General features: G+C 39.4%; 2 protein-coding genes across 6 annotated transcripts in view; one reads left to right on the plus strand and one right to left on the minus strand.

Moving 5' to 3' along the window:
* Positions 1 to 2,320: 2,320 nt before the first annotated feature.
* Positions 2,321 to 23,492, plus strand: part of FAM169A (family with sequence similarity 169 member A) — a 79,213-nt gene continuing 58,041 nt past the window's right edge. For 2 of the 5 annotated variants that reach the window (XM_032278337.1, XM_032278317.1), the window contains exon 1: positions 3,911 to 3,986. Coding sequence is in view for 1 of the 5 variants with exons in the window: in XM_032278309.1 (XP_032134200.1) it covers positions 3,220 to 3,402 (183 nt within the window). In the remaining 4 variants the exon portion in view is untranslated. Of the gene's footprint in view, positions 3,403 to 3,904; positions 3,987 to 17,412; positions 19,493 to 23,492 lie in introns of those variants that run through there. The other 3 variants (XM_032278309.1, XM_032278357.1, XM_032278328.1) reach the window with 3 other exon arrangements.
* Positions 2,884 to 4,812, minus strand: LOC116553975 (translation initiation factor IF-2-like). The gene is made up of 2 exons (XM_032281757.1): positions 4,715 to 4,812; positions 2,884 to 4,472 (listed from the first exon to the last, which is right to left on the minus strand). Exons 1-2 carry the CDS (start codon positions 4,810 to 4,812, stop codon positions 3,770 to 3,772), a joined length of 801 nt encoding a protein of 266 aa, XP_032137648.1. The 3' UTR covers positions 2,884 to 3,769.

Here is a 23,492-nt window from a genome sequence, read left to right on the forward strand (position 1 = left end):
TATGGTTTCTTACATGCCAAAGGAAGAAATCAAGCATTATAGGAAAGGTGTCCTTTTTCTTCTTTTAGTGCCAGCAGGAAAGACTGTCTTTCTCCGTTGCCATAGCTGATATTATTAGCTAACTAGTTAGCTGATTGGCTAACAGTTTCAATCTAGAAATCCCTTGGCTACTCAGTTATCAAAATGTTCTACCTGTGATTGGCTAACAGTTTCAATCTAGAAATCCCTTGGCTACTCAGTTATTAAAATGTTCTACCTGTGATTTTATGTATTTAAAACATGTATAATGGATTCTAATTCTACCCATTTATGTCTTATTGGAGGGTCAAAGATGATGATGAATCTTTCTGAGGAAATGTGTCTTTTCCATTCAAATAAATAAAACTGTTTATTTCCAGAAATAAACAGAATGAAAACTTGTAATTATGCCCTTTAACTGAGTGGGGGTGGAAATTTGGAGAGCAATTACACTTAAATGATGTAAAAATGAAAAATGTGCTTTTCAAAAACTAACAGATTATAAAATTTTGCTTATAATTTTATAAGAGGAAGCTTTTTACAAGTTTTCTTTCTAATTAAGGGTTTAATTTTCCCTTCATGTCCGGGAAAATACTCCTGGATCTAAGAAACTATTTAAACTTGAAAGTATAGGATGTTTGGAATGATTTAGGGTTTCAAAAGCAAACTCTAACCATAAGGCATAGGATTTTGTGCACATTAAAGGCAGTATGGAATTCTGGTTAAGGGAGTGTGCTCTTGAGCCAACATGCTAGGATCACTATCTGAGTGACCACGGGCAAATTGCTTAGCTTCTCTGTGTGTCTCAAGGCTCCTCTTAGGTAAACTGGGAGTGACATTAGTATGTACCTGGAAGGTTGGTAAGAGGATTAATTAATTTCCACAGATAAGTCTGTAGCGTGCCTGGCAATTTGTTAGCTGTCAAAAACATCAACTATGATTTTAGCTATTAAGAATTCCCCTTTCCCAGTACAACTAAAGAGCTGTTTTCTGGGTCATGTGAATTAGTAACCTTCAAAATCCAGGGTTGTGGCAAGCTTCTTTTACTTAAGGTTGGTTCCACTCCCCTTTAAACATAGAGAAAAATGCAATGAAAACAAACTATTAACGTGTTTCCTTTGCTAACAACAAAGTAATAATTAAAGTAATAATTAAAGCAAGCATTGCAACAACAAAAACCAAAGCAATAATCCTTTTACTCTAAAAACCATTTAGACAAAAGCCTCAAAGCATATTTCAAAATATTGTGGTAACAATTTTCAGCATATACTAAACTGATAAAGGCTCATTTTTTTTAGTTGTTCGTTGCTTGAAGCAGGAGCGGCCACGAACAAACCACAGGAACACCAAACTGGGAAGGAATGGCAGTTTTATTCGGCTGGGACCTGCGGTTGGCTCAAGGCCTCAAAAACCGAGCTCCCTGACAAAGAAAATCTGCCCTTTTAAAGGTTTACTATAAAAGGTGCACATATGAAAGGGTCATGATTGATTAGGCAAGCCTGGGGGACGTGACTAGGTAGTGGTCTGAGCAGTTAAGCAAGAACAATGCCTTCCGGCGAGAATTCCTCTATACCATATCCCTGTCTATACATAGGATTGTGGGTTAGGAGAAGGGAGTTTAACCTTTAGACCTGGCCTGCGGCGCCAACCGGTCCTTCCACTGACCTCATCTGACTGACCTTTAATTTTACTTCCTCCTTTTCTCCAAGCACAGGCTCGGAGAAGGGGGTCTCCTTCCTCCTGCTCACTAAGATAAACAAAATTTATCTCTGCCGAAGAGGGATGTCAATGGTGATTTAAAAAGAAAAAAACAAAAACTCTCAAAAATAGCGTCATGGTGCAAGCAGAGAAAAGAGAATCAGGCAGGACTAGGTGGCTCACCCCTGTAACCCCAGCACTTTGGGAGGCCGAGGCGGGCGGATCGCTTGAGCTCAGGAGTTCAGGACCAGCCTGGGCAGCATGGCGAAACCCCATCTTTACAAAAATTAGTCAGGTGTGGTGGTGTGCGCCTGTAGTCTCCGGAGGCTGTCGCCGGAGAATCACTTAAGCTTGGGAGGCGGAGGGTGACACTTGAGTCGAGATCGCAGCTTTCCAGCCTGCCTGGGCTGTGGGAGTGAAACCCTGTCCAAAAACAAAAATAAAAAAAAATTAAAAATTGGACCTTTTCTTTCATAGAGCGATTGTAGTTCTGTCTCCTTCCAGAATAGACAGACATTTGGGAGTCAGGCCTCCCTGACTCAGGCACGAATATCCGCACACTTCTAAAACAATAGCTAAGAGTCAATCACACTTAGGAATTTCAAATATTATGAACAAGTTGTATTGGTTAGCTTTACACTAAGGCCTGAGGCTTCAACATCTGTAGGGCATAGTTTAGTAGCCAAAAAAAGCTTCCCACAATAGCAATTGTTTGGGATTACCCTGGGAACTCCTACTTACATATAGCTCTAGAAATGTAAATACAAGTCATATAATTTCATTTATTACTGCTGTAGATAGAACCCAACTATCCAAAATTCCTGCTCAATTAAATCTAATTCCTTTCATTAAAATGGTAAATGATGTGTAACAGTCAAGATTTTGGTTAATTAAATATTACACAAATGGAACACAATAGATTCTTATATGGCAGAAATGTAAAAAAAAATCACAGTCAAATATATCTATATCAACAAGTATTCTTTGAAATATTTTTTAATCTTGCTAATCATTAGTAAACTCGTGAAAGTTGGTATTGTGATTATTAAATATTTCCCAGGAATAAAAGAAGCAATTTCAAACTTATCTGGTTGAGCTGAAAATAATGCTATGGTTCTGGGATGAGTAAAAGAAATTCTTGACAATATTTACATACAATATTGTTTATCAATACATTTATTAAGTATATTTAGGCTACAATATGCATACTTTAAAGACAATTTATCATGTTTTAAATACTGGAGGGCTAATTTTTACAGTAGGAGTGTGCTATTAGCAAAGGCGCCAGAGGCCACAAGACGGTTGAATTGAGCTTGGAAAGGGAGGAGAGGAAAGCCCGATGGAACCCTGTTGTCTTTCTAGGTCAGAGTTAGTCGGTGCCGGTTAGACAGTGAAAGAGAAAAGGTCAACGCAGGAATTTGGTCTCTCCCTGACTTCTCAAGATGAAAGTCGGGGCTCTAGGGCTTCTCCAGACTGTGAAAGAAGCCCACGAGTCTTCCTGGCATGTTCCTAAGTGGCAGTAGGTTTAGGATGGAGGTGGCAGGGCTGAGGCCCGTGGTCCTCGCCCGCGCCGTCTGCACCCCTGTCCGGAGGCCAGGATGGCCGCGCCCACCATGGGTAAATTTCAGGAGTGCCTGCCCCAGGCTGGAGAACTCCGCCAGGCTGTGCGAACGGGATCCTGCGAAGGTCGGCATTAAAGGAACACACAAATTCAGCGTCGTAGCCCCCGCGGCTTAACCGCATCTATTTTTATATCTAAGCCAAGGTCACTCTTTAATACCAGACCATCGCCCTAAGCTGGGCGCTGCCGGGTGACGGCGGCCGGGGCGGAGAGAGAGGGGGCGCGGGTGGCGAGGCGAGGGGCCGTGTGGCGCCCCAGGGCTGGCGTAGCCCGCACCTGCAGGGCCGGCGTCTGACAGCCGGGGCTGGAGGGAGGCAGGGCGGCGTCCCCGGCGCCGAGGAGGGGCCGCGCAGCACAGGCGGGCGGGGGGATTCGCGGTGGGCGCGGGCGCTGCGCGGAAGCGAAGGCTGGAGGCGCTGCGGCGCTAGTGCGTCACGTCGGCGGAGGGCACGGTGGGCCGCGGCCGACCCGCGACGAGGAGCCGGGCGTTCGGGGAGAGCGGGAGGTGGCCGCACCCGCCTTGGCAGCTGCGAGCGGTGCGGCCCGGGGCTGGCCGGAGGTGGCTAGCGAGCAGCCGCCGGCTCCATTCATTCGCGCGGCTCCGCCTCCTTTCCCGGGCTCTTCCAGCGGCACCCGGGGCGCGTCTGAGGTGAGTGCGCTCCCCATCCCGGGCGCGGACCGCGGGGTGAGGCCGAGGCGGCCGCGCCGGGCCCTGCGTCCCCGCCGGCACTGGCCCCGCGGACACCGAGCTGCGACGCGGTCCGCCGGCTGTGGGCGGCCCGTGCGGGCTGGGCCTGGCGCAGACCAGTGCGGGCCGCTAGGGCCCAGGGCGCGCGTCCAGCTGGCGGCGATCTGCGAGGGCCCGCCGGGGCGTGTGGCGCCCCCAGGTGCGCCTGCCTCCGCCTCGGCGCCACCATTTTGTGTTTGGGAATGCCGGTCTTGGGTCTTTTCCGCTCGCCTCCGCCGCAGGCCGGTTCCAAGCTGCGGCTTGCCGCCCCCTCCCCTCGCCCTCTCTCCACCTGGATCCTTGGCGTGCGCGCCGATTGCTTTGGCTTGGGGAGACCCGGACCCGGGGAGGTGTGGAACTTCAGCGTTTAGACTCGGCTCACCCGAGCAGGTGGCCTCCAGAGATGCTCTGACCGTCTTCCTTTACCTGTAACTACTTTTGGAATAGATATCGTATGATTCTCTCTGCTCTAGAATGCAGGTCGTTGCAGTTTTGTCCTAATTCTGCTCTCAGCTCTCCATTATGCCGTTTTTCAAGAGACCTGGGCCTCAGGAGGTGAAGCCTTGAGCCCTGCGTGGTTTATGGCTCGGGGGTCTGGATTACACTGACTCCCATGACTGTCCTTGGGGAGAAAGGTTGAAGCATCTCACTGGCTTTTCAGTGTCTGGGAACCGGCGTGGGTATCGTATTCCGTGGATTCGAAGATAACCACCTGATGCAGGTCACCTTCCCCCTCTGGGAGAGCCATTCCCAACGTAAATTAAAACGAGTGTCAGGATTTTGGGGGAGGTTGGGACCAGAGGAACATATTTCTAAAAAATTACCAGAAGAGAAAGTTTTCATTGTGATTCTCACAGAACTGTGACACAATTTGTCATTTTCAAAGTTCCTGAGAATTTGGGAATCCTTGTTTTAATTTGTTGGCGCCTCGAGAATTACTACTTAGGACCTGAGCAGATTATACCGGAGCCATTTGTATTTTTTCATTGCATCACAGACAGGGATTACAATCGGGAATGCTGGCTGTTGCATAATGCACACATTTGGGCCCTGAAGGGAATAATTCACCGAAGTGGATCTGGGTTTGGTGTGCCACGCGTTTTTATTTTTTATATAGGATGTACAGATAATCTTTGCAAACTACGTCTTGTTATCCTATTATGAAGTGTTTACAAGAAGAAAGATTTTTAGTGACTAATATGGACCAGACTAAAATTTTTAGTGTTTCAGTTTTGCTGGTTTTGGAGGAAAGGAGGCTAGGAATGAGATAAGTCCGTTTGTCATAATACTTGAAACGCAAGGAAAGATAAAACATGATGTCTTTCACAGAAAGCTTGTAGCCATTATAGTGGACTCTAATGCTTAAATTTATGATGAGGATCCATTTGGGGTCCTTAGAAATAGCTTATGTGAGTAGCAACGTTGACCTTCCACGAGTGACCATAAATTAATGTGTTTTGCCTGTAGATTTTAGGTTCTAAAAGGCTTCAAATTAGTCTGACCTTTGAGATGGTATTCAAATCATTACAAATGGTGTCATTTATTTAATAAAGATAGAATATATATAAAAGGATTTTGATTTGGAGAAAACAAAATAATTGTTTTTGAGAGTAAATTCCATGTCACCCTCCTTTTTAAACTTTTTATTTTGTTTTGTTGAAGACACTCCTACTAATTCTGTCTTCAAACAAGTGATTCCATATCGTGTACCATCCGTGGCAGAAATATCATGGTTCCCATTAAAGATATGTTTGTTCCATAGGGAGAATTATGGAGGTGAGAAGAACCTGGGATATTAAGAGATGAGTCTTGGTTTAGGGAATTAAGTAAAAAAAAAAAAAAATTGCCTGCTAGAGATTGCAGATGACCTGTCTGGACCTATCCTATGCCTGTGGGGAATGAGATTATTTTTTTTTCTAGTGAATAACAGCGCTGCGTCAAACACAGCTCTTACAGTTTTACATTGATTCTGTCATTATACAAGTCAGAGAAGTTCACTGAATCGGTAAGATTGTATTTAATTGACTCCAGTTTGGAAGTGATCTTGGTGTACTTTTTGATCTTTGAAGTTGCATGAGATTTTGAGCATTGTTTTACCAATGGTTGAGAAATAGAAAAGAAACACCTGATATTTTTCTCCATTAGCTCCTACCTAAATACTCCATTTTAAGCCTTAAGCATATTATGTTCAGTCATCTGCCTAGAAATTCAATAAGATTTACTTTTTAAAGGTGACTAGAATGTAAGAGTTGAGTATTCATATATAGATTCAAACAGTGTCTCTCAAGGGTTCTGTATGGATTGTTGGTTGGGTAGGAAGTTAAACAAAACTCTTACGTTCCTTCCCCTAAGATTTTATGATTCTAAATGGAAAAAAGGAATTGTTTGATTATTGTGTTTAAGATGATGTTCTCTTTACACACCATTATTTTTTGTATATTTAGCCCTAAAATTTAAGTTTTAAATTGGTTATGCCTCAGTGGTAGTAGGAGTATTTCACAATTATTTCAATGATAATAAAATCACTCAAGGTAGAATTTATTAAGGAAAAGGTGTGATGATTTAAAGATAATAAGGGAAAAACTAATAATTTATCAGAGACGTCCTATAATACTTATTAGACTCATGGAGTTTTAGAGCTGGTATATGATACCTTAAGGTTTACGTGCTGTGTACAGGGGACTACTCAACTATGCTAACCTATTTTTTTTAGGCTAGAAAGTTTGTGACTTACGTAGATCCCCCCTGCCCCGCCTTTATTTTTCTTTCTTTCTTTTTTTTTTCGTAAAAGATGGGGTTTCACCATGATGGCTAGGCTGGTCTTGAACTCCTGACCTCAGGTGATCCACCCACCTCAGCCTCCCAAAGTGCTAGGATTATAGGCGTGAGCCACTGCACCTGGCTTTTTTTCATTATTATTATTATTTTTAAAGGATATCATTTTAGTTACTAGCTGTTCAAATAAGATGCTAGTTTTAGGCTAAACAAAGAGCTTTCATTTATTCAACAAACATTGAATGTCTGTTGTGTGTTTTAGGGCACAAACAGGCCTTACTGTCACGGAGTCTATAGTTTTAGTGAAGTATTGTGGATTAAATGTTAACAATTCTTTAGAGCCTAACTGTACAAATATTTTTTAAAAATACAAGTTGGAAACAAATTTAGCAATTACATTTTTAAAAAAGTGCCATATTGCCACACTTTATTTGTAACTTTTAAGGTATAGAATTACTTTAATTTGGAAAATTCATTCCAGTAGTCCTTGTAATATGTATTTTTAGGCTGGATACAAAAACATGAATGTGCAAAGTAATCTAGAAATTCAGTCTTAAAGGTTAAGACAATCATTAAGCAGGTAATTCTGTGAGTGAACTGAGCAAAGTGATATAGGGCATGCAGAGGAGGGCTCCATTAATTCTGTCTGAATGACTCTGGAAGGGCTTTACGGAGGTGGTGACAGTTGAACTTGGTCTTGAACAATGGGTGAGTGAGAACTTGTCAGAAGGTTTTCGGGATGTGGGCTATGATGAGAGACAGTCCCAGCAAATTCTAAAGCATAGAGTTATAACTGGTCCTGTTTTGAAAACAGTGAAGTCAGTTGATCTGGCCCAGGTCCCATGGTGAGTTGGGGGCCTGATTGTGAGTGGATGTGTGTGAGTTTTGCTCCATGCTGATGGGGAACCATTAATGGGTTTTCGAAAGAAGAAATGAACAGACTGGGGTTCTCTCTCTTTAGGAAGATCATTCCAATAGCAGTTTAAAAGCTAGATTGGAGTGGAGAAAAGATACGAGCCCTTATGATAATCTTAGCAAGGCCTTGAAGCAAAGCTGTGGCAGTGGAGGTGACAGAGGAGGAGCTAGGGTTGAGACACATCTGCTGAAGTAGAGAGGCAGTATTTGAGGTGGAAAGAGATGTGCTTTGGTGTCACACATACTGGATTTAAGTCAGGGTACCAGGGCTCTGCTGCCATGGTTGTGTAAATGGAGGACAGTTACTTAGGCTTGGCTTCTTTAGCAGTAAAATGAGTGTGAGACATACCTTGCAACCTTATTGAAATGACCAGTAGTATATAAAGCTCATTGCTTGACATGTGATATGTGCATATTGATAATACCACCCAATTTTGTTAATGATGACAATGAAGAGTTTGTGGTATTAGGGAAAGGAATGACTGAGTGGAGGATGACTTCAACAGGTTTTAGCATACAGCTGGGTAGGTGGTTGCTTTGATAACAGTGTGAAGAGAGGAGGAAGAGAGGGTTGTAGAAAGAGAGAAGTTAACTGTTTTTTTTTTTTTTTGGAGTTGGAGTCTTGCTCTGTCGCCCAGGCTGGAGTGCAGTGGTGCGATCTTGGGTCGCTGCAACCTCTGCCTCCTAGGTTCAAGTGATTCTCCTGCCTCGGCCTCCTGAGTAGCTGGGATTACAGGTACCCACCACCATGCCTGGCTAATTTTTGTGTTTTTAGTAGAAACAGCGTTTCAACTTGTTGGTCAGGCTGGTCTCGAACTCCTGACCTCAAGTGATACAGCCACCTCGGCCTCCCAAAGTGCTGGGAGCTACCACGCCCAGTCAACTTCGGATGTACTTTATTTAGATTTGGGTTTCCTGAGGGAGAATCTAGGTAGAGGTGTTGAGTAAACTGTTAAATATGAATCCGACTTTCTGGAGAGCTATCTAGGGAGATAATACAGATTTGGGAGCAGCCAGTGTGTATGTATATATTTGATAAATGGAGCCACTAGACAGGATAAGATTTCTCTTATTTTATTTATTTTTTATTTGTTTTTGGCCAAAATGGGAAAAGACAGGATAAGATTTCTAAGAGCAAGTAGAATAGCCAAGGCTTATAGTTAGGTGAAATATTGTGAATTAAAATGTTTAAAATGTTCCTTAAAGTCTAAATCACGTTTTTGAAAATAGGAATTGGGAGCAAATCTGTTTATTAGATTGGTTTTTTTTTTTCAAGTGCTACATTGCACGTGGAGGATCCCTGCATTCATGGATTGTACAGAGGAGATGGGTCAGTTGCTGAAAGAATCTAAGAAGAATTGAGAGAGAGTATTGTCTTGAGTGTCAAGGAAAGACAAATTTTTAAGTGACAGAAGGTGGTCAGTTTGGTGTAGTCTGTCATAAGGCCAAGAGGAGTAAGCATGAAAATAATCAGTTGAATTTGGGACTTGGAGTGTTATTGGAGATCTTATGAGGAGTAGTATTAATATAGTGTTAAGGGCAGAAGCCAATTTAGGAATTCATAGAAGTGGAGAAAAAGTGAGTTTGACTTTTTGTTATACAATGAAAGATAAAGTACTAAATCATACTAATAAGGAATTTTATAGTCTAAAAGCTATACCAGTGCTTTCAAGTTTGGATTGGCACCTGATACACCTGATTAATTTACTTTGATCCTTCAGTCAACAGTAGTTACTACTCAGTGCAGTTCTACATTTTAAGCCCATAGGCATAGGTTTGAATTCTGACTTTGCTGTTTCTAGCTGCCTTTTATTAAGATATTAAATCTCTCCTGGCCTCAATTTCCTCATCTGTAAAAGAGTGGTTATTACAGAATTTATCTCAAAATGTTGTTGACAGAATTACCTAAATGTGATAATGTATTAATAGTGAGCTACTAATATTATTGTCTGAACCAGTATCTAGTTCAGTGATCCTCACCTTATCTTTTCTCCCTTTTATTATCTCTCTTCACCCACCCCATGACCATGTACACTTTGTTGAGGTACATTTCTTTCTTTTCTAATAGAGATGGGGTCTTGCTTTGTTGCCCAGGCTGGTATTGATCTGCTGGCCTCAAGCAATCCTTCCACCTCAGCCCCCTGAAGTGCTGGGATTACAGGCATGAGCTACCATGCTCAGCTTAGGTACATTGCAAAGCAGTAATTTACTTCCTTATTTAAAAAATCCTGATATATCTATCATTCATCAATCAGAGCTTTTGATCTATATGAGATAACCGCGAGTTGAGTTGATAGAAATGTTAAAAATTAGGAAAACCTTCATTTTTTGTTAGTTTGTGTATTAATATAGGGGACATGTATTTTTTTGAGATAGAGTCTCACTCTGTTGTCCAGGCTGGAGTGCAGTGGCGCCACCTTGGCTCACTGCGCCCTTCACCTCACCAGTTCAAGAGGTCTCCTGCCTCAGCCTACTGAGTAGCTGGGACTACAAATGTGTGCCACCATGCCTGGCTAATTTTTGTATTTTTAGGTTTTGCCATGTTGGCCAGGCTGATCTCGAACTCCTGACCTCAAGTGATCCACAAGTCTTAGCCTCCCAAAATGTTGGGATTACAGGCGTGAGCCACCACTCCTGGCCTTGTTTTTTTTTTTTTTTTTAATTGAAAATAATTCATGTTAGCCCCTTTATAGCTTTTGTGGATCCCAAACTAAGAGCCTATTTTCTAATTTTAGATATGGTGCTGTTCTCTGTTAATTATTTATACTCATCAGTGGAAACTATAGCTAAATTTAGCAAAAAAGTACCTAAATTTTATTTTACTTTTTTCTTTTTTAACTTTTATTTTAGGTTTAGAGGGTACATGTGCAGATTTGTTACATGTATGAATTGTGTGTTGCTGGTATTTGGTGTACAAATGATTTAGTCACTGAGGTAGCATGCATACTATTTGATAGGTAGCTTTTTGACCTTTACCCTCTCCCATCCTCTCCCTTCAAGTAAGCCCTGCTGTCTGTTGGTGTCTGTAGCTCCCCTCTTTGTGTCCATGTTTACTCAGCATTTAGCTTCCATTTATAAGTAAGAACGTGTGATATTTGGTTTCTGTTCCTTTGTTAATTCCTTTAGGATAATAGCCTCCATCTTCATGCATCCATGTTGCTGCAAAGGACATGATTTTGTTCTTTTTTTGACTGTGTAGTATTCCACAAAGTACCCAAATTTTAGACATCTTGATATTTGGCTTTAGAATATAGTATGTATTTAAAAATACTTGAAATTAATTTCAAACCATGAAAGAAGAAATAGAAGTGATTCTGAATAAATTTCATTTGGAGTATACTAACTTTTCTGTATCTGAGTAGCATCCGTGGCTGGAAAGAATGGCATACTGGCTTGAATAGACCCAAGGGAAGTTCTTGTGCCTGTGAGGGTACTTAGGATGGGCAGAGAGCGTTTTTCCTGTCTCTAGTTGGAAACATACTGTCTGTAACCAGTATCTTTGAGTAGTTTGTTGACTGTTCATGTTTTCATGCACTGTAATTAATTCATTTTGGCTAGAATTTATTGTTGGAAAGACTCAGTTCTTTTACCCTTTACAGATATGCAGAATAAGTCTAAACTTCTAAACTTTTCATCTGCATATTAATTCTTCAACTACTTTAAGGGTAGCTTTTTTGAGACAAGATCTGGTCCTGTTGCCCAGGCTGGAATGCAGTGATGCAGTCTAGTCTAGACTCATTGCAATCTCTACCTCCCTGCAACCTCTGCCTCCCTGGCTCAAGCTATTTTCCCTCAGCCTCCTGTGTAGCTGGGACTGTAGGTGTTTGCCACGATGGCTGGCTAATTTTTTTTTTTTTTTTGTGGAGATGGGGTTTCTCCATGTTTCCCAGGCTGGTCTTGAACTTCTGAGCTCAATTGCTCTTCCCTTGGAAGGGAATAAAACACCACAGATGGTGTCTGATCCATGAAAAATGCAGGGATACTTTTCCATCCCTCGATGGAAAAGTTATTTCACCTTAACTTTAAAAAAACCTTGGTTATGGTTCATATTTAATCCAGTATCATCTAAATCTCACGGTCTTCTTATTTGTCTGTGTTCTTCAGCAATGGATAATTTAAAAACTATAGTGCAATTTAGTGAATTTCATTTTTCCCCTAACTCTATTTCGGAGTAACTCATTAAAGAAATATTTAGACAAATAAAATACCTAGGAATAAACTTAACCAAGGAAGTAAAAGATCTCTGCAATGAAAGCTATGAAACATTGATGCAAGAAATTGAAGAGGACACAAAAAATGGAAAGATGTTCCATGTCAATATATTGGAAAAATCAATATTGTTAAAATGTCCATATTGCCAAAAACAGTCCACAGATTCCATACAATTCCTATCAAAATACCAATGACATTATTCACAGAAATAGAAAAAAAAATCCTAAAATGTTTATGGAACCACAAAAGATCCAGAATAGCCAAAGCTATCCTGAGTAAAAAGAGCACAACTGGAGAAATCACATTATGTGACTTCAAATTATACCACAGAGCTGTAGTAATCAAAACAGCATGGTACCAGCATAAAAGCAGACACATAGACCAATGGAACAGAATAAAGAACACAGAAATAAATCCATACATCTGCAGTGAGCTCATTTTTGACAAAAATGACAAGAACATACATTGGGGAAATGACAGTCTCTTCAATAAATGGTGCTGGGAATACTGGATATCCATATGCAGAAGAATGAAACTAGACCCATGTCTCTTGCCATATACAAAAACCAAATAAAAATGGATTAAAAATTGAAATCTAAGACCTCAAACTATGAAACAAACTCTCCAGGGCATGGGAGTGGGCAAAGATTGCTTGAGCAATACCCCACAGGACAGGCAACCAAAGCAGAAATGGATAAGTGGGATCACGTCCAGTTAAAGCTTCTGCACAACAAAGGAAACAGCAAAGTGAAGAGACAACCCACAGAATGGGAGAAAATATCTGCAAACTGTCTCTCTGATAGGGCATTAATAGCCAGAATATATAAGGTGCTCAAACAACTTAGTAGTTGAAAACATGTAATAATCTGATTAAAAAGTGGGTCAAAGATCTGAGCAGATGTTTCCTAAAAGAAGATATACAAATGGCAAACAGGTGTATGAAAGGGTACTCAACATCATTGATCATCAGCAGAATGGAAATCAAAACTACATTGAGGCCAGGCATGGTGGCTTATGCCTGTAATCTCAGTGCTTTGGGTGGCTGAGATGGGCAGATTGCTTGAGCTCAGGAATTCGAGATCAGCCTGGGCAACGTGGTGAAACCCCACCTCAACAAAAAAAATGCCAAAAAATTAGCTGACTGTGGTTGTGCATGTCTGTGGTCCCAGCTACTGGGGAGGCTGAGGTGGGAGGATCTCTTGAGCCCAGGAGGTTGAGGCTGCCGTGAGCTGGGATTGCACCACTGCACTCCAGCCTGGACAGCAGAGCAGACCCTGTCTCAAAAACAAAACCAAAAACCAACAAAAACAAACTACGTGAGATATCATCTCACCCCAGTTAAAATGGCTTTCATCCAAAAGACAGGCAATAACGAATGCTGGTGTGGATGTGGAGAAGATGGAACCCTTTTACACTGTTGGTGGGAATGTAAATTAGTATACCACTATGCAGAACAGTTTATAGGTTCCTTAAAATCTAAAAATAGAGCTACCATATATACCAGCAGGTATATACCACTGCTTGGTATATACCCAGAAGAAAGAAAGAAATCAGTATCTTGAAGAGATTTCTGCACTCCCATGTTTATTGCAGCATTGTTCATGATAGCTAAGATTTGAAAGCAACCTGAGTGTCAGTCAGCAAATGAATGGATAAAGAAAATGTGGTACATATACATAATGGAGTACTATTCAGACATAAAAAGGAATGAGATCTTATCATTTGCAACAACATGGATGGAACTTGAGATCATTGTTAAGTGAAATAATCCAGGCACAGAAAGACAAGCTTTGCATGTTCTCATTTATGGGAGGTAAAAAAATTAAAACAATTAAACTCATGGAGATAGAGAGTGGAGTGATGGTCACCAAAGGCTGGAGAGGGTAGTAGGTGATGGGGGAAGGTGGGTCTGGTCAATGGGTACAAAAACATAGATTGAAGAAGATCTAGCACTTGATAGCTCAACAGGGTTTTGACTGTCAACAATTTATTCTATATTTTAAAATAACAAAGTGTGATTGGATTGTTTGTAACACAAAGGATAAATGCTTGAGGTGATGGATGTTATTATTATTTTTGAGATGGCGTCTCGCTTTGTCACCCAGGTTGGAGTGCAGTGGTACAATCTTGGCTCACTGCAACCTCCACCTCCCTGGATCAAGCTCCTGCCTCAGCCTCCTGAGTAGCTAAGACTTCAGGTGTGTGCCACCATACCTGGCTAATTTTTATTAGAGACGGGGTTTCACCATGTAAGCCAAGCTAGTCTTGAACGCCTAACCTCAGGTGATCACCCATCTTGGCCTCCCAAAGTGCTGGGATTACAGGTGTGAGCCACTGCGCCTGACCTGTATGTGATTATTTACCCTGATGTGATTATGCATTGTCTCCTGGGTCAAAATACCTCATGTACCCCATAAATATATATACCTGCTCTGTACCCACAAAAATTAAAAATAAAAGATATGTTGAGTAGGTATTTTACTTTGTCAGTTTATATGTTTTCTATTTTTTTTTTTTAACTTTGAAACACTTGGTTTCATTTGAATTGTGTAGTAACCATTTAAAAATTCTGTAGAAGATGGGTCATGGTGATTAGATACAGAAAGTCTGAAGAAACTGTATTGCAAGATTTAAAAAGATATAACTCCTAAGGAGTGACTGAATAACCTAGTTGTTATATTCTATGATTGTATTACACTTAGACACATCATGGATTATGTTGGCATTTTGTCTTGACCTTAAAACTTGGTCATTGCCTAGGCTCAGAGCTGGACTCGGCCACTTCCTAGGTATGTGAACTTGGGCAGCTTCCTTAACCTGTCCACATCTGAGGCTCCTCATTCAGAAATTGTGTATAGGAATACCTGATTCATAGGATCATGTTGAGGAATGAGATATGTAGAGTGTTTCAACACGATGCAAGGTGCAAGATAAGCAATCAGTAAATGGTGGTTCTCTTGTTATCATCAGAAAATACATTCTGAGTTTAAAAACAGATTGTAAATGATATTTTGAAGGTTATTATCCTTTCGTAAATTATGACCTTTCTTCCTAGCTTCCATCTCTAGGTAAGCTGTAAATGCTTGGAAGGAAAGTAATCAATTGTAGACCTGTATGTTATTAATTAGAAGGGCTATCAATGATCGTTTGGCCCATCCTCACTTTTTACATGTGCTGAAAAAGTAGATTCGTTATCTCTGGAGTTCTGAGCCTGCTCGGAGAGACAGATGAAGAAAAATGAACCTCATTATTATGTGTTATGTACAGTTATATGATAAGTACATTGAAAGATTTAGGCACAAGGTACTTACCTTAACAGTCCCTCAGCTTATCTCCCTTCAATTCTTCCTACCAATCCAACCTATATGTAGCTGTCAGATAATTTGTCTTAAAACATAGCCTTCAATTTCTCTCCCCTGCCCAAGGTCCCTTAATGGCCTGCTGCTTTATACCAAATGAAGTCTACACCCTTTAATTTGGGATTCTTGGCCTGCTACGTTCTGTCCTTAATTTGTTCTCCTAGTATTTCCACCACCATTTGTCTTTATATACTTTAACTCTCCTGGTGAATTCAGCTACTTGCCATTCTAGGTGTACTTTAAGTCATCCATTCAGCATATTCTTTTTGAGGGCCTTCCCCATTATATGCCTGTTCAGAGGCCATCTGTTACTTTTTATCTAGCAGCATGTCTTTGTTCATCTGTGGCAGCTCTTCCTCCTAGCACCAGTGTGTGGTGTATGTATACAAACTTTTATTCAGTCATTCATTTATTTAGTAAATACGTTTTGAAGTTAGATAAGACTACTGTCTCTTGTCCCATCTTCCCATGGGCCTGCTGCCAATGAGAGGTAAGAATTGTACTGAATCTGGGTAAATAAGCCCACCTGAGTTTGCTAGAGAATAGCATGAGCAGGTTAATGAGGCCGTGGCTCCAAGTGCAGAGTTGGAGAGGTGCAAAAGGGAGAACCTGTGGTTCAGGGGCTGCAGTTTTTCCAAATTGCTGAGATACTGTGCTACATAGCGGTAGCCATGGTTATGTTTCTTAGTTGTCTAGTGAAAATACTAGGGAGTTTGGTCGAGTAGTGGTGGAGATTATGACTCAGCAGAATATTTCTCAAATGTTATGCCAAAATGCCAAATTTTGTTTTGTTTTGTTTTTGCTTTTGTTGTTAGACACATGTTTCCTTTAAAATGAAAATATCAGTCTTCATTGTTCTAAATGAGACAAATCTTTGTGATATTTTATATTAAAAATATCCACAACTATGAACATATAATTTAGACTCCTATTTTTAAAAATTGGTTGTATCCTTGAGGTTTACTATGTCCAACCCTTGTTAACTTTAATAAAGCCCCTGTATAGTCAGATTCGTGGTAGAGAAGCCAGGTATAATATAAGAAATTTTATATCGTCAGTGTTGAAATGGACACAACTTTATGATTTATTAATTTGAGTAGTTCTTATTTTATCTTTTCTGAGCTTTATACACTGCTGATTATAAACAATGTTTAGTAGTCTAGGTTGTAAGGTACCAGAGTTGCTGACACATTCCACAGGCAAATATATTATTTTCTTTACTGTGCTAGGGTATGTATGTGTGTATGTATGTAGTAGGGTCATGTGGAAGCTTCAATTACAAGCCAGTTTCTATTTCTTTCTGTCTCAAATATCATCTGTTAATTTATCCTTAGACTTTTGCAAATGTTTTGAGGAATGTAAGTAACATTCTCTATATCCTGCTCATAGAATATAGATAATAAGATAATGATTTGTCATCCATTCCTGGATGTGGTAATTCAGTATGTATTTTGTGTTCCAACTATTGAGCATCTTTGAAATAATATGAATTATTTTATATTATTCATGAAAGAATATGAACATTACAAATTCATATTCTGTCTCCTTCAGAATTAGGATAGAGGCATGTAACCCAAATTTTTCCTATGACACGTATCCAAGAGAGACTATACTACAAATTGAGCTACTGTAGGAAGGCGGCCCTAAGAGGAGTGACTTTCTTCCTCTTGTGTTTCCTCTCTCGGGGCCCTCTCTCTTCTTCCTTCACCTTACTAGGAGCAAGTACTGTTAACAGTCTAATGTATCCTTCTAGACTTGCTGTACAAATATATTAGTATGTTTAAAAAATTTAGCTGGATGTGGTGGCACATGCCTGTAGTCCTAGCCATTCAGGAGGCTTGTTGAACCCAGAAGTTTGTGGCTATAGTGAGCTATGATCATGCCATTGCACTCCAGCCTGGGTGACAGAGCGAGATCCTGTCTCTAAAACAAAAACAAAGCAAAAAACTAATGCAAGTAGGCACTTCTTTTTTTCAAAAAAAGAGAAGTTGAGCGTTTTTGATGTTTGTTTTTCCTGTTTTATGAATTTTCTGTTCATGCCCTTTGTTTATTTCTATCTTAGCTTTTAAAAAGAACCATTGCATTATTTGTCTGTATTAAGGTATTAGATTGTATAAGTCATACTGGTTATAATTTGGCTCCGATTTTTTCTTTTTATATGCAAATGTTTTGATTGATATTCAGTTACTAGTTGCAGCAGTTTATTCCTTTCTTAGCGAGAAGGAATTTTCCTCTATGTATTCTGTATGTTCAGGTAATTTGCCCGTGGCTACACAGCTAGTAATCCTGTTAGTTTGGCTCAAGAACACACTCTTTTAATGAGTATTTTATACCACCTTTCACACACTCTCAAAATCCTTTGCCATATAATTGGATTTTGCTTTTGAAGGCCTAAACAATACCAAATATACAGTACCTTCATGCTTAAATGATTTCTTATCTAGGAGCATTTTCCTGTACATGAAGAGAGAATTAAACCTTGAGTTGGAAAGCACACTTGGAAGACTTTCTCTGACCTATATTAAGCAATCTTTAGCCATCTTGGGGCAGCCTGAGATGCTATGCTTTCAGACATACCAATGTGATGGAAAAAAATAGACATTGGAGTTGGACTGCCATGTCCAAATACTAGCTCTGCTGCTTACCAGTAGTGTGCCCTTGAACAAGTTACTCAGCCACTTTGTGTCTTTGTTTCCTTTTTGGCAAAGTGAAGAGAATTAAGCACCTACTTAATGAGTTTTTGATAAAAACTACATCAGGGAATACACATGAAGTGTTCAGAATAGCTTGCTACTTGAAATAAGAGCCAACAGGTATGAATCCCATTCAACTTCCTGCTCCATTACCTAATTTATAGGCAGTCCTAATCCATACCTAATTAAATGTTTTTACTTTCTCAGAAAACAGAAAAGGATTGCTGAACAGTGTTGAGGCACATTGGAGATTTTGATAGTTGTAGCAGTTATTTTTGTCATATTCAAAAACTCTGCTCCCATAGTAGAAAAAGGTGAGTGGTTAGAGGAATCTAGGATTTAGGACCTTGTGTAGCGCAGGAACGATAGAAGAAAGGGTAAGTAAGGTGAAGGGATTAGTTGAGCTGATGTAGTACAGGGCCAAGGTTGATTAGGGAGGGAAATGATGTTAGAAAACAGAAAAGGGTGGACTCAAGAGAGGAATCATCATAAAGTTCAGAAGTAAGGTTGAGAGCGTTGCTGATTATGTTGCCTGGATACCTAACCTATTCTTGGTTGGAGAGACAGTTGTGAGGGGTAGGATCCTGACTTGGATTGGCTGAGGTAATTATTTTTTTCCCTGATAATTTTTTCAGCTCTAAAGTGTGCATACTTGTTTTTGGATCTGCCTCTCCTACCAAAGCCCCCAAAGAATAGCAGTAACCCATAGGAATCATGAAATAACTTATGAGCTGAACACGTAGATTATGTTCCCCTCTTTTCAGAGTATAGTTGACATCCAGTAATCAACAATAAATAGATTAAAAAAAATCACAGTAATATTTTGTTTTCTAACTCTTCTCATGCTTTTCTTCTTAGGGGCATTCATTCTTTCAAATACGTAATTTTTTTGGAAAAAGGAATGATTAAAAGGTAGATATAATATAGCAGATGCTGATGATCTTAGATTTCTTATATAAGAGGTCTTGGTATTATGTTTTTATACAGCCTACCCAGGATTAATGAGCATACCATTTGCTTAATTTGTAAATTAGTTCCGACACTTTTTACACTTCGCTGTCCATTCTGTGTCAGTTTTTTGATGGGTTCATTTAAGGCTACATTAAGCTTTCTCATTCATGTAGAACCTAGTTAGGCCTTTTGGTTTATCTCATGGACAGAGCATAAAGTACTTGACACAATTTGATCTGACAGCTTTACAGTTATGTAACGTAGAACAGAAGCTTAAAAACAACAAAAAAGAGAGAGAAGTGAGGGATTTATCATAGCAACCTGTATTTCTCCCTGGAACTTTACTACCCTTCCCCTGCCTCTAAACTGTAGTAGTAGAACCCCTGGGAGACTAGTAATTTACATAGTCTTAAATTAACCAAGACTCAGAAAAAATTCGAAGTATTTAGGGGTGAAAAGGTCTTTAGGATTATCCTGTCCAGTTACATTACTTTACCAATGAGAGTGCAGAAGCCTAAACAGGGTAAGTAACTTGCCTGTGGTCATAAAACTAGTTAGTGGCAGAGCCAGCCCCAGAGCCAAGGTCATAAAATTCAATTCTAGTTAGTGCTCTTTCTGGTGTAATACATGAATTGAATATTTAATAATGTAATTATGTTTTATAAAAGAAAATGTTATGTAACCATGACAAATACTTTATTTGATTTTGCATATTTAATAAAAATAATATATTTAAAACTATACCTGATTGCCTGGGTTAATTTTTCTCTAGCTTCACTAATGGTGTGATGTTAGTCAAGTCTCTTGAACTCCAAAACTGTTTCTTCAGCTATCAAATGGGGCAGTGGTGGGGGTGGGGGACAAAAAAATATAGAGGACCTTGTTATGTAGTAAATGTGACAGTCTCTCTAAAGCCTGGTAAAGGGATATTTCTCAGTAAATGTTACCTGCTGCTGTTACTGATTTATAATAATTTCTAATTCTTTTATCTTCCTTTAAATTTGAATAAAATTTAGCATTGAGAAGGACTGATTACAAAAGTAATAGATTTAAGAACAGATTTACAAACACAAAAATATTTTAGAAGAGAGGTATGGGTGTATGTGTGTCTGGGCCTTTGGAATTCGGGAAGTGTTTTCCAGTTTTTTTTTTCATATTAAAAGCTATGATGGATACAGTTGTTTTTATTTGTATTTTTTTTGAGAGGGATTCTCGCTTTGTTGCCCATGCTGGGGTGCAGCGGTGTGATCTTGGTTCACTGCAACCTCTGCCTTCTGGGTTCAAGCCATTTTCCTGCCTCAGCCTCCCGAGTAGTTGGGATTACAGGCATGTGCCACCACACCCAGCTAACTTTTTTGTATTTTTAATAGAGATGGGGTTTCTTGCCCTGTTGGCCAGGCTGGTCTCTAACTCCTGACCTCAGAGGATCCACCTTCCTTGGATTCCCAAAGTGCTAGGATTACAGGCGTGAGCTACCGTGCCTGGCCCAGATACAGTTGTTTTTAAACTGTTCAGAAATCACAACATCTAACTTAGGAGTTTCTCCTCTGGTGCTCTTTTGTATGCAAATTTCAGTGTATCTAAATTGTCAGACTCTAGGACACAGGGTTGTTTTGTATTTAAATAACATTTTGTGTGTTAAAAAAAATCTTTGACAATAATAACAAAAAGCCAAGAAATTATTTTTTTTGTAAAAAAAAAAATTTTAGAAAAGGTTTAAGAAGAGTCACTAATTTCTGTTTTCACACTTTAGTGATATTCTACTTGCCTTTGATCTATAGTAGTGTCTTTTTGAATAGTTCTGTGTTTTTCTAAGGTGCTGACATACTACTGGTGATTTGGTAGATGACTTTAGATTATATTCAGGTGAACATTTAAATCATAGAAATTTAATGCTGATTAGGAAAATGTATGATCTAATATATCAAATTAGTGGTTTCATAGGTCTTATTTTTTTTTTCTTTATTGTTGTACCCACATGAAATGGAAGGTTTCATAAGCCTTGATAGTTTAGGGTTAATAAAATGTTTCTACAAAAGTGAGTTGAGATTCTGATACATGCTACAACATGGATGAACCTTGTGACCATTATGCACAGGGACATAAACTTGACACGAAAGGACATTTATTCTATAATTTCACTTAAAGTGTTCCTAGAATAGTCAAATTCGTGGACAGAAAGCAAAGTAGAAGTTAGCAGGGGCTGCTGGGAGGACAAAATGGAGAGTTATTGTTTAATGGATACAGACTGTTTGGGGTGATGAAAAAGTTCTGGAAGTGGATAGTGGTGCTGGTTGCACAACATTGTGAGTATACTGCAACTGAATCGTTTACTTAAAAATGGTTAAAATGGTAAATTTTGTTATGTATGTTTTACCACAATTATAAAAAGGGGAGCAGAAATGGGATGAGATGAGTGCATATTGGTTTTTTTAAAAAGTGAATTGAGAAAACTATTAGATAGTGGTATAGGCACGTGACACTGAGAAAAATGTTGACGGCCGTATGCAAATGATTGAGGTTTGGGCAACACTGGGATAGAGGAAAGATGAGTGGAGTTAGGGACACCTGTTCTGTGTTCCAGTCTCACCCCCAACATGACCTAGTAGGGTGGGCCTGTACACCACTCTTATCTAAAGCCTGTTAGGGTTGTGCACAGTGGCTTACATCTTTGATCCCAGTGCTTAGGGAGGCCGAGGCAGAAGGATTGCTTGAACGCAGGAGTTTGAGACCAGCCTGGGCAACCTGGGGAGACCTCATCTGTACAAAATTTAAATTAGCTGGGTGTGATGGTGTATACTTGTGGTCTTAGCTACTTGGGAGGCTGAGGCCAAGACTTCTGAGACTCATTGCTACCCTAAAGTTCTCTGATTTTGTGTTATGCCATTGGGTTCTTTATTTAGATGACCTACTTTGCTTATTTAATAGAATTTTCTCCTTTTCAGTGATTAAAATAAAATGCATATTTAGAATTTTAAATATGAAATTAGGATTTAAACTATTTTAAGAACCATAATATCATAGTAACAGTAGGCAAAAAAGAACTCACTTGTGAACTTGCTGTTCCATCTAACTCTTTTTTTTTTTTTTTGACACAGAGTCTTACTCTGTCACCAGGCGCCACGCTGGAGTGAAGTAGCGTGATCTCGTCTCGCTGCAACCTCCACCTCCCAGGTTCAAGCAATTCTCCTGCCTCAGCCTCCCAAGTAGCTGCGACTATAGGCCCCCAGCACCACACTTGGCTAATTTTTTGTATTTATCATAGAGACAGGGTTTCACCATGCTGGCCAGGCTGGTCTCGAACTCCTTACCTCATGATCCTCCCCCTTCGGCCTCCCAAAGCGCTGGGATTACAGTCTTAAGCCATCGTGCCCGGCCCTATCAAACTCTTATGTCCATTTTGTATTCTTTATGCTGCCATACTATTGTTATGTGCGGCTGTGATTAATTATGCTTTTATAGACAGAGTTTCTGGCAGTAGTCTTCAAATACAAATATTCATTTCATGCTTTAGATTACAGTTACTCTTAGTAAATGAAAATTTTAAATGTGTTTTATCTATACATTGTTTTGGTAGCTAACATTCAAGTGAATCTTTTGAATTTATTTAAGGGAAATACTGTGACGTTAATTCTCTTGAGCCTCATCTGGTCAATGATATTGTATAATAAATGTCTCAGTCCTTTTCTTGGATATTGGAGTCTTTGATACAGTTACTTGGATATTTGCTATTTGGGGTCTTGTCTATAAGAGAAGAAAAACAGTTAATACGTTGTTTTCCTAGTCATACTTCTTTCATCCACTATTGACCATTTGTTTTGTATTTATAATTTCATCTAAAATTTTAACCCTCATTGGAATTGTTAGATGAGACTATAGAACATATATTTCCTTAGTTTGCTTTTACATATTGAATTTGATAGAAATACAAAGATTTGCCCAAGCTAACAAAGAAGGTTCTTTCGCAGTAGAGCTGCTGTTTTATTTTGTGGTCCTTTTCTAACTATAACATCTTACGTGCATAAGCTCCTGGCTGATCTCTCTTGAAATTCATAGGCTTTTTAAAAGTTGGCTGGAAATCTTCTGGTATTACTCCTAAATCATTTCACAAATTTTCTTGCCTTCTCTTTAATTTAGACATTTACATTTACTAACAGCTGAACTGAATTTGTGCTTTCTATTTTTAGGTTTTGATTTTAAAAAATCAATTTGATTTAAAAAAAAACCATACATATTTATGTAAAATTTGGTTCCCAGCTGTATGTACATCAAGTTTTAAAATCCTTAGGACCTAAATTTCAGATTAGGGTAAAAATAGTTTTCTCTATCATAATTGTATCTTCAAAATTCGGGAAAACATACTCAATTATATATAACTGTCACTGTGTATGTCAATCCTGTCTTCTTTTTCTTGGTGTTTATCTCATATTTCCATTAGATTTTGCGTTTCTTGCCTTCTAATACTTTCGTGATAAAATAAGTTTGAAGGTTGTTTCAAAGAGGAAAGTAACTTTTAGTTGACC

The sequence above is a fragment of the Sapajus apella genome, unplaced genomic scaffold, assembly GCF_009761245.1.
Source record: "Sapajus apella isolate SASKATOON/1434 unplaced genomic scaffold, GSC_monkey_1.0 scaffold1, whole genome shotgun sequence".
In the NCBI taxonomy this organism is placed as follows: Eukaryota; Metazoa; Chordata; class Mammalia; order Primates; family Cebidae; genus Sapajus; species Sapajus apella.

Excerpts from the sequence above, each read along its gene's own strand:
- LOC116553975 (XM_032281757.1), bottom strand. The coding sequence starts at position 4,812 with ATGGCTCTCCCAGAGGGGGAAGGTGACCTGCATCAGGTGGTTATCTTC. Across the intron at positions 4,473-4,714 it reads TCCCAGACACTGAAAAGCCA|AGCATCTCTGGAGGCCACCT; the intron begins GTGAGATGCTTC and ends GAAGACGGTCAG.